We start from the raw sequence: 11639 nt of genomic DNA on the forward strand, positions 1-11639 counted from the left end.
AATCGCTTTCAGACAACCCTCCACACGTTTATCCGTAGGCTCTTTTAGAGACGTGACGGTGGTGACCGGTAGAGCTGAGGAAACCACCATCCTAGCCACATGTGAGTCCACTGGAGGAGGCGTTTCCCAATTCTTAGACAGCTCCGGCGCGAGGGGATAGCGAGCCAGCATCTTCTTTTGAGGCACAAACTTCGTACCCGGGTTTTCCCAGGGTTCCTGACGTATATCAATTACGTGGTCAGAGTGAGGTAAAACTTGTTTAATCACCTTCTGACGCTTGAACCTATCTGGTTTCTTAGGAGGAACGGATGGCTCGGGATCATCCATAATCTGTAAAATAAGAATTTACTTACCGATAATTCTATTTCTCGGAGTCCGTAGTGGATGCTGGGGTTCCTGAAAGGACCATGGGGAATAGCGGCTCCGCAGGAGACAGGGCACAAAAAGTAAAGCTTTAGGATCAGGTGGTGTGCACTGGCTCCTCCCCCTATGACCCTCCTCCAAGCCAGTTAGGTACTGTGCCCGGACGAGCGTACACAATAAGGGAGGAATTTTGAATCCCGGGTAAGACTCATACCAGCCACACCAATCACACCGTACAACTTGTGATCTAAACCCAGTTAACAGTATGATAACAGCGGAGCCTCTGAAAAGATGGCTCACAACAATAATAACCCGATTTTTGTAACTATGTACAAGTATTGCAGATAATCCGCACTTGGGATGGGCGCCCAGCATCCACTACGGACTCCGAGAAATAGAATTATCGGTAAGTAAATTCTTATTTTCTCTATCGTCCTAGTGGATGCTGGGGTTCCTGAAAGGACCATGGGGATTATACCAAAGCTCCCAAACGGGCGGGAGAGTGCGGATGACTCTGCAGCACCGAATGAGAGAACTCCAGGTCCTCTTTTGCCAGGATATCAAATTTGTAGAATTTTACAAACGTGTTCTCCCCTGACCACGTAGCTGCTCGGCAGAGTTGTAATGCCGAGACCTCTCGGGCAGCCGCCCAAGATGAGCCCACCTTCCTTGTGGAATGGGCCTTAACCGATTTAGACTGTGGCAGGCCTGCCTCAGAATGTGCAAGTTGAATTGTGTTACAAATCCAACGAGCAATCGACTGCTTAGAAGCAGGCGCACCCAACTTGTTGGGTGCATACAGTATAAACAGCGAGTCAGATTTTCTGACTCCAGCTGTCCTGGAACATATTTTCAGGGCCCTGACAACTTCTAGCAACTTGGAGTCCTCCAAGTCCCTAGTAGGTGCAAGGCACCACAATAAGCTGGTTCAGGTGAAACACTGACACCACCTTAGGGAGAGAACTGGGGACGAGTCCGCAGCTCTGCCCTGTCCGAATGGACAAACAGATATGGGCGTTTTTGAGAAAAAACCACCAATTTGACACTCGCCTGGTCCAGGCCAGGGCCAAGAGCATGGTCACTTTTTATGTGAGATGCTTCAAATCCACATATTTGACTGGTTTTAAACCAATGTGATTTGAGGAATCCCAGAACTACGTTGAGATCCCACAGTGCCACTGGAGGCACAAAAAAGGGGTTTGTATATGCAATACTCCCTTGACAAACTTCTGGACTTCAGGAACTGAAGCCAATTCTTTCTGGAAGAAAATTTACAGGGCCGAATTTGAACCTTAATGGACCCCAATTTGAGGCCCATAGACACTCCTGTTTGCAGGAAATGCAGGAAACGACCGAGTTGAAATTTCTTTGTGGGGCCTTCCTGGCCTCACACCACGCAACATATTTTCGCCACACGTGGTGATAATGTTGTGCGGTCACCTCCTTTCTGGCTTTGACCAGGGTAGGAATGACCTCTTCCGGAATGCCTTTTTTCCCTTAGGATCCGGCTTTCCATCGCCATGCCGACAAACGCCGCTGCGGTAAGTCTTGGAACAGACATGGTACTTGCTGAAGCAAGTCCCTTCTTAGCGGCAGAGGCCATAAGACCTCTGTAAGCATTTCTTGAAGTTCCGGGTACCAAGTCCTTCTTGGCCAATCCGGAGCCATGAGTATAGTTCTTACTCCTCTACGTCTTATAATTCTCAGCACCTTAGGTATGAGAAGCAGAGGAGGGAACACATACACCGACTGGTACACCCACGGTGTTACCAGAACGTCCACATCTATTGCCTGAGAGTCTCTTGACCTGGCGCAATACCTGTCCCGTTTTTTGTTCAGACGGGACGCCATCATGTCCACCTTTGGTATTTCCCAACGGTTTACAATCATGTGGAAAAAACTTCTCAATGAAGTTTCCACTCTCCCGGGTGGAGGTCGTGCTGAGGAAGTCTGCTTCCCAGTTTCCATTCCCGGGATGAAAAACTGCTGACAGTGTTATCACATGATTTTCCGCCCAGCGAAAAGTCCTTGCAGTTTCTGCCATTGCCCTCCTGCTTCTTGTGTCGCCCTGTCTGTTTACGTGGGCGACTGCCGTGAGGTTTTTCCCACTGGATCAATACCGGCTGACCTTGAAGCAGAGGTCTTGCTAAGCTTAGAGCATTATAAATTTACCCTTAGCTCCAGTATATTTATGTGGAGAAAAGTCTCCATACTTGATCACACTCCCTGGAAATTTTTCCCTTGTGCGACTGCTCCCCAGCCTCTCAGGCTGGGCTCCGTGGTTACCAGCATCCAATCCTGAATGCCGAATCTGCGGCCCTCTAGAAGATGAGCACTCTATAACCACCACAGGAGAGACACCCTTGTCCTTGGATATTGGGTTATCCGCTGATGCATCTGAAGATGCGATCCGGACCATTTGTCCAGCAGATCTCACTGAAAAGTTCTTACGTGAAATCTGCCGAATGGAATTGCTTCGTAGGAAGCCACCATTTTTACCAGGACCCTTGTGCAATGATGCACTGTTTTTAGGAGGTTCCTGACTTGCTCGGATAACTCCCTGGCTTTCTCTTCCGGGAGAAACACCTTTTTCTGGACTGTGTCCAGAATCATCCCTAGGCACAGCAGACGTGTCGTCGGGATCAGCTGCGATTTTGGAATATTTAGAATCCACCCGTGCTGATTGTAGCAGTATCCGAGATAGTGCTACTCCGACCTCCAACTGTTCCCTGGACTATGCCCCTATCAGGAGATCGTCCAAGTAAGGGATAATTAAGACGCCTTTTCTTCGAAGAAGAATCATCAATTCGGCCACTACCTTGGTAAAGACCCCGGGGTGCCGTGGACAATCCAAACGGCAGCGTCTGAAACTGATAGTGACAGTTCTGCACCACGAACCTGAGGTACCCTTAGTGAGAAGGGCAATTTTGGGACATAGAGGTAAGCATCCCTGATGTCCCGGGACACTATATAGTCCCCTTCTTCCTGGTTCGTTATCACTGCTCTGAGTGACTTCATCTTAATTTGAACCTTTGTAAGTGTTCAAAAAAAAATTTTTTAGAATAAGTCTCATCTAGCCTTCTGGCTTCAGTACCACAATATAGTGTGGAATAATACCCCTTTTCTGTAGTAGGAGGGGTAATTTAATTATCACCTGCTGGGAATACAGCTTGTGAATTTTTTTCCCATACTACCTCCTTGTCGGAGGGAGACTTGGTAAAGCAGACTTCAGGAGCCTGCGAAGGGGAAACGTCTCGACATTCCCATCTGTACCCCCGGGATACTACTTGTAGGATCCAGGGGTCCTGTACGGTCTCAGCGCCATGCTGAGAACTTGTCAGACGCGGTGGAACGCTTCTGTTCCTGGGAATGGGCTGCCTGCTGCAGTCTTCTTCCCTTTCCTCTATCCCTGGGCAGATATGATCTTATAGGGACGAGAGGACTGAGGCTGAAAAGACGGTGTCTTTTTCTGCAGAGATGTGACTTAGGGTAAAAAACGGTGGATTTTCCAGCAGTTGCCGTGACCACCAGGTCCGATGGACCGACCCCAAACAAGTCCTCTTCCTTTATACGGCCATACTGTGCCGTTTGGAATCTGCATCACCTGACCACTGTCGTGTCCATAACATCTTCTGGCAGTTATGGACATCGCGTTTATTCATGATGCCAGAGTGCAAATATCCCTCTGTGCATCTCGCATATATAGAAATGCTCTATAGTCAATAAAATACTGTCCCTGTCAAGGGTATCAATATTTTTAGTCAGGGAATCCGACCAAGCCACCCTAGCTCTGCACATCCAGGCTGAGGCGATCGCTGGCCGCAGTATAACACCAGTATGTGTGTAAATACTTTTTATTATATTTTCCAGCCTTGTCAGCTGGTCCTTGAGGACGGCCCTATCTATAGACGGTACCGCCACTTGTTTTGATAAGCGTGTGAGCGCCTTATCCACCTTAAGGGGTGTTTCCCAACGCGCCCTAACTTCTGGCGGGAAAGGGTATACCGCCCATAATTTTCTATCGGGGGGAACCCACGCATCATCACACACTTTATTTAATTTATCTGATTCAGGAAAAACTATGGTAGTTTTTTCACATCCCACATAATACCCTCTTTTGTGGTACTTGTAGTATCAGAAATACGTAACACCTCCTTCATTGCCTTTAACGTGTGGCCCTAATAAGGAATACGTTTGTTTATTCACCGTCGACACTGGATTCAGTGTCCCTGTCTGTGTCTGTGTCGACCGACTAAAGTAAACGGGCGTTTTAAAACCCTTGACGGTGTTTTTGAGACGTCTGGACCGTACTAATTGTTTGTCGGCCGTCTCATGTCGTCAACCGACTTTGCAGCGTGTTGACATTATCACGTAATTTCCTAAATAAGCCATCCATTCCGGTGTCGACTCCCTAGAGAGTGACATCACCATTACAGGCAATTGCTCCGCCTCCACGCCAATATCGTCCTCATACATGTCGACACACACGTACCGACACACAGCAGACACACAGGGAATGCTCTATACGAAGACAGGACCCACTAGCCCTTTGGGGAGACAGAGGGAGAGTCTGCCAGCACACACCAAAAAGCGCTATATATGACAGGGATAGCCTTATGATTAAGTGCTCCCTTATAGCTGCTTTTATATTAATATATATATATATATATAGCCATTTATTTTGCCCCCCCTCTCTGTTATACCCTGTTTCTGTAGTGCAGTGCAGGGGAGAGACCTGGGAGCCTTCCTGACCAGCGGAGCTGTGACAGAAAATGGCGCCGTGTGCTGAGGAGATAGGCCCCGCCCCTTTTCCGGCGGGCTCGTCTCCCGCTATTTAGTACATTTAGGCAGGGGTAAATATCTCCATATAGCCTCTGGGGCTATATGTGAGGTATTTTTAGCCTTTTTAAAGGTTTTCATTTGCCTCCCAGGGCGCCCCCCCCCCCAGCGCCCTGCACCCTCAGTGACTGCCGTGTGAAGTGTGCTGAGAGGAAAATGGCGCACAGCTGCAGTGCTGTGCGCTACCTTAAGAAGACTGCAGGAGTCTTCAGCCGCCGATTCTGGACCTCTTCTTGCTTCAGCATCTGTGAGGGGGCCGGCGGCGTGGCTCCGGTGACCATCCAGGCTGTACCTGTGATCGTCCCTCTGGAGCTTCATGTCCAGTAGCCAAGAAGCCAATCCATCCTGCACGCAGGTGAGTTCACTTCTTCTCCCCTCTGTCCCTCGTTGCAGTGATCCTGTTGCCAGCAGGAATCACTGTAAAATAAAAAACCTAAGCTAAACTCTCTAAGCAGCTCTTTATGAGAGCCACCTAGAATTGCACCCTTCTCGGCCGGGCACAAAATCTAACTGGCTTGGAGGAGGGTCATAGGGGGAGGAGCCGGTGCACACCACCTGATCCTAAAGCTTTACTTTTTGTGCCCTGTCTCCTGCGGAGCCGCTATTCCCCATGGTCCTTTCAGGAACCCCAGCATCCACTAGGACGATAGAGAAAATTAACTTAATAGCCTCCAAAAGATCAGGAACATCCACATGTGAACCACCCTCCCCATCCGCCGTATCCGAGTCAGAACCTGTGGGGTCAGTGTAAGTACCGTCTTCATCCGACGAGGTGTCAGTGACAGTAGTGGATTGTGAGGAGACAAGCGCTCGCTTAGAGGACCCCTTGGACGTAGGCGAGCGACGGTCAGACTTTTTAGTAGTCAGGGACTGGTTCAACTTCATTATTTGAGCAGATAAATCGTCCGCCCACGGCGGGTTAGCTGCAGGGACCACAACGGTTGCCCCAGCATTGGGGGTCCCATAGGGGGTGTTAGTTTATGAACTAGCATATGCAGAAGCGTGGAAAAAGCGGCCCACGGAGGGTCATTATTTGCCCCCGTTGCCACCGTCCCACGGGGGGGGGGGCAAGGAGCCCCCAGAACCAGATCCCAAAGCTGCTAGATTCTCCTCATAGGTATCTGCGGCTTCAGCAACACCGGCAGTGTGTTCAGCCCCAGAACCGTTACCCTCAGAAGCAGTATCAGGTAACACAGTACAATTTGTCAGCAGCACAATACCTCTAGCCCAAACCCCTGCGCAGTGTAGTCAGCACCAGCAGAGATAAAGGAAAGATATGGTGACTAAATCACAGAGAAAAATACGTAATACAGTATATCTTTGTGAAAATCCTATATTAGATAAAACCTGACGCACCAAGCCCCCTCAGGTTATAGAATATAGGGATAGCAGGTTGAGTGAAAGACACGAGATGGACACTACTCAGCTATCAATGCACACACAAATAGTCACAGCCTGTACAATGCAGAGGTTATTACTAACAATAATTCTGCACTGGACTAGCTTACACAGCTACAGTATAACAATAGATATAACAGTACAAGGTAAGAACTGGATGTATATCACAGGGTAATTGTACTAGGAAACCCTGACTAAGGAGGTAATTCTGAGTTGATCGCAGCAAGAACTTTTTTTAGCAGTTGGGCAAAACCATGTGCACTGCAGGGGAGGCAGATATAACATGTGCAGAGAGTTAGATTTGGGTGTGGTGTGTTCAATCTGCAATCTAAATTGCAGTGTAAAAATAAAGCAGCCAGTATTTACCCTGCACAGAAACAAAATAACCCACCCAAATCTAACTCTCTCTGCACATGTTATATCTGCCTCCCCTGCAGTGCACATGGTTTTGCCCAACTGCTAAAAAAAAGTTCTTGCTGCGATCAACTCAGAATTACCCCCTAAGTGCACTTTCTTAACTAACACTGACTAAAAAAGGCAGGTAGAATACTTAAGTGTCTTGTAAAGTCACAGCACTGACAACCAGGCGGCTTTACATAGAAGGATTTGCCCAAGCATTCCCTGGAACAGTGAGCTGAGGGATAATGGCGCCGCAGACACTGCCAGGGAGTGAGGGAGAGACAGATATGCAGCTCCAGGGCGGGAACATTTGCAGAAAATGGCACCCTGGGGCTGGGGGAGGGGCTTCAGGTCCAAGCTCTATCCCCCTGCTGGCAAAACCACCGGGTACTGGGCTCTAATAAAACAGTTTATAGAGAAAACCTGACCTGTCCCATGCCCTGGTGATCTAGTGGGATCGCCTGTACTGCCACAGTGTCCACTGCCAGCGCGCGCGGCTCACCTCCCACCGGCCGCGCCGGATCACGATAAAGTGCGGGACCCACTTACCTCCTCCCGAAGTGCGGCCACGCGATCCCGGAGAGCCCCATCCGTGTGTGACTAACTTGGAAGAAAACCGAAGCCTCCTGCTGTAGGTACCCGGCAACCAGGGCACGGGAGTGCACAGCGCCGCTGGGGGAGAGATGGAGCTGCAGCAGGCAATGTCTACTGACATCCAGCACAATCTGTTCCTCTGCTGCAGCCCTTGTAGTCTTCTTTTTTCCTCAGAAAAAGCTTTTTCTGGAGCTGCTGTGAGCAGCTCTTCCTGTTACATGCTTGCACTGCAAGCACCAACTACAAACTGAGCTCCTGTGCACGGAGGCGGGGTGATATAGGAGGCGGTGCTATGCATCTTGGGAAGAAAGTCAAAGCTTTTGAGCCTGTTGGTGCTTCGGATCAAGATCCTACTCTACACCCCAATGTCTATCCTTGTGGAGCCCAGTGTACCCTGCAGCAGAAATGTTAATCTTGAGTTTTAATCAAAATAAGAGCAGGATTCCCACATTTCATTACGGCGAAGGCCCCACTCGGATACTTCTTGATGCCACCTAGCTGGAAATATTCGACACACCCCAGTGAACCCACAAAATGGATCTCTTGCATGAGTGCCCCATTAGCATGCACAGAGAATGGCTGAGATGCATATCACTTTGTGGATGCGCACACGATTCAAAGACAGAAAACCCAGCATCTTCTTCTGACTTTTGAGATTTGTCCTTTTGGAAGTTTGTGCTTGTATCTGTTACTTCGTAAATCATTTTCTTGGCCACCGAATAATAATTTATGTTAAACTTCCCTTGATTTTCCTTTCCATGATATAAGTCAGAATCCTTTTGGCTAAGATCTAGTGTAGATGTCCATGTACACTGGGGGTTTGAGGAAGCTCCCAGTATGAGATAGGTCATCCACTTGATCCTCTGGCTAAAGGACCAGCAGCCTGAAGCCTGAGGTGCTATGTACCCCTGGTACCAACTGTGCCAGGGGTACCTGAAAACGCACTGGTGATGGAGGCAGGATTTCACCTTGCACTAGCAAGGCACTTTCTCCTGGCCTTCTGGCTGGGGCTTATTTATTCTATATTTAACTGCACGTTCACCTCACCTTTTTGTGACTATGCCACGTTTTTATGAGCGAGACCCTTATGGGCAATCTTCTTCCCTAGTCTCCTGAGGCTGTCTCCTTTTGGGGAGAACAAAAGATTCCATTCCCTAAGAGGAAGCTTATACCCCTTTCACACCAGAAATGCAGGGACAAAACCCGGGAATTCTGCCACGGGCTCATGCAGGGACATTCCCGGGTTGGCACCTTTCACACCAGCATTTTTTGCCGAGACATCCCGGGTCTGCACCTTTCATACTGAACCCTGGATGGCCCTGCATTTTCTGAAAATGGGCGTCTCAGAAAAACCACAAGACCAGGAAGTGCCCTGAATAGCCAATCAGCATCAGCAGAGGCAACCCGGGAAGGTGGGACATGTCCTTTCACCATTCACACTGTCCAGGGACGATCCCGGGACCAACCCTGGTCGATTGCAGGGTTGAAATGCAGGGACAGAAATCCCGGGTTTTTGTCCCTGTACCCTTTCACACCAAGAAATTTCCCGGGTTGATGCGCGTTCATGTGTTTTAACCCGGGAAATTTATGGCTGTGTGAAAGGGGTATTAGGCGAACCCTGGGGAGGGGCAACCCAGAGCCGTGAGGTGGAGGTAACACTGAAGACTCCTGCCCCCCAAGGGGCCTTTCGTCTCCAGGTGTTGGAGATTCAAAGGGCCCCTCTGGCAAGGAGGAACCTGAAGATCCTCTGTTCCGCTCATTGGGACTTTTGGCTCTGTGGGGATGAGGACGGAGTAACGGGGCCCTTTCCTTTTGGAGAGGATCTAAAGTACCATGCCCCCAGCACAGTTTGCACTGGGTGACTGAGGCCACGCACCTCAGTCTTCAAGAAAAAATATATCTGTACTGCACTTAATATTGTGTCCCTAAATTCTGCCCACTGCTTGAGCACACTCCCAGTCTTGCTAAAGCCCAACGAACTGACATGAATTATTATTATAACATAGCTATATTTAACATGATAACACACAAAAATATCAACAAACACAGAACAGTGTATCTAAACCCCAAAACAAGGAAAGCAGTATTAGCTAATTAGTCAATATTAAAAGCAAAAGCTCCACTGACCATAATTAAACATCTCAGATTGCTTAAAATTACAGGCCGCTCACAACTATTCATTATCCCTTTAACACTGTCCTTATGGAAAACATTTGATGGATATGAGAGGTGCATTTCTTATGCATCATTAGCCAGTAGCAACTTAATGGGTTTATGCCTGAGTATTATGCAAATCCTATGAGTGATCAGCACAGGCACAGAGGTGTATCCTGTAGAACCAGAAAAGGCAACCTGTGGCTCAACAGTTGTTGTGTAACCGCAAGAGCAGCCAGACATGCTAGGGGTTGTGGTTCTACAAGACATGAGAAAGCCACAGGTTGCTCGCCACAAGCACACACCACGGACAGACAGGAGTACTGGGGCCACAGTTGCTGGGGAACCCTGTGTAACACCATCCACACACAGGTTGTGCCAAGTGGGGAAGGGTTGCCTAGAACTCTTACCGAACAGGAGGAGTGTGAGCCGGAGAGACATGCTGCTGCGGGGAGAGTCACATCAGTGGCGTGTCATGCCGGGCACTCTGGGCTGCTACTCTGTAACTTTGTGGGGATATTCTTGCGTTCACCGCTGCTGCCCCTCTCTCTCCCCTTCCTGTTCCTTGTTATTCTCCGCTGCACTTCCTCCTTCCCCAACACGGGGCTCTTCCGTCTCCCTGGCGCCCCCTGCTGCTGGCTCTGCTAGCTGTCACTCTGCATGACGCCGTAACTACTAACTCGCTGATTTCTTATCATGCTTGTCCCCTCATGTCTCCGCTTTTCCCAAGTGTCTTATTCTCTGTGGGAGATGCATTTGTTTCTTTGTTCTTTGTACTACATTTTTATATATTGGAAAAGAGTATTTCATATAAAATAAAGGGTATTGAAAGAGTGTTTTGAGAGGTCTGGTGGACACGCCCTCAGGGGCCCTTTTCATTATTGGGGGCCGTTCCCCACCGATAAAGTATCCAATTTGTTGCGAATTGCAGACACGACACCCATAAAGGGAGAATAAATCCTGTGGTGAGCCACCGTGTCTGCAGCGTGGCAAGCACAGCGAGCCCACAAGCTGACATACCGGAGGCTGGGATCCCGCTGTCGGTGACGGTCGGGATCCTGGCTGCTGTATTCACCTACTGATCTCATGTAGACAGCTGCAGTACAATACTGGGTCACATAGAGATGGGGAGGAGGCAGACAGAGTAGAGAGCAGCATGGGGTAAAGTGGGGGGGCATAGACTGAAGTGACCCAGCATAAACTGGGTCTAATAACCTAGTTTATGTCTATAGATAACACCATCAACATCACTAAACCCACCCCTGCGGCATTACATAGTAACATAGTATCTAAGGTTGAAAAAAGACAATTGTCCATCGGGTTCAACCTATTTGTGGTCTCCTATGCACGATTATTTTGTATAAAATTTTGACTGAAGTTGCTGACTGCCGTTCCGATTAACCCCTCTTTTTTATAATAACCATAGTGCGTGACTATGCCCCGTAACCCTGGATATCCTTATCCATTAGGAATTTATCTAACCCATTCTTAAAGGTGTTGACTGAGTCGGCCATTACAACGCCCTCAGGCAGACAATTCCAAACACGTATCGTCCTTGCAGTAAAAAAGCCTTTACGCCGTATTGTGCGGAATCTCCTCTAACCTGAGCGAGTTTCCACGAGCTCTCTGTGTTGGTCTAACCAAAAACAGGTCCTGCGCAAGATCAGTATATTGTCCCCTTATATATTTGTAAATGTTGATCATGTCCCCTCTTAATCTCCTCTTTTCCAGTGTAAACATGCCTAGTCTTGCAAGCCTTTCCTCGTATTCCAGCGTCTCCATACCCTTAATTAGTTTGGTCGCCCGCCTTTGAACCTTTTCTAGCTCCAGGATATCCTTTATGTAGTAAGGTGCCCAGAATTGTACACAGTATTCAAGGTGTGGCCTCACAA

At 48.6% G+C, this 11639-nt stretch overlaps 1 protein-coding gene across 2 annotated transcripts in view; it reads right to left on the bottom strand.

The window, feature by feature from the left end:
• LRP10 (LDL receptor related protein 10) overlaps positions 1 to 10506 on the bottom strand; it is a 57007-nt gene extending 46501 nt beyond the window's left edge. The window contains exon 1 of one of the 2 annotated variants that reach the window (XM_063913573.1): positions 10158 to 10506. In XM_063913573.1, the coding sequence (XP_063769643.1) occupies positions 10158 to 10188 (31 nt within the window). In that variant the 5' untranslated portion in view covers positions 10189 to 10506. Of the gene's footprint in view, positions 1 to 7548; positions 7818 to 10157 lie in introns of those variants that run through there. The other variant, XM_063913572.1, reaches the window with a different exon arrangement.
• Between the last annotated feature and the right edge of the window lie 1133 nt (positions 10507 to 11639).

This window comes from Pseudophryne corroboree, chromosome 1 (genome assembly GCF_028390025.1).
Source record: "Pseudophryne corroboree isolate aPseCor3 chromosome 1, aPseCor3.hap2, whole genome shotgun sequence".
Lineage (NCBI taxonomy): Eukaryota > Metazoa > Chordata > Amphibia > Anura > Myobatrachidae > Pseudophryne > Pseudophryne corroboree.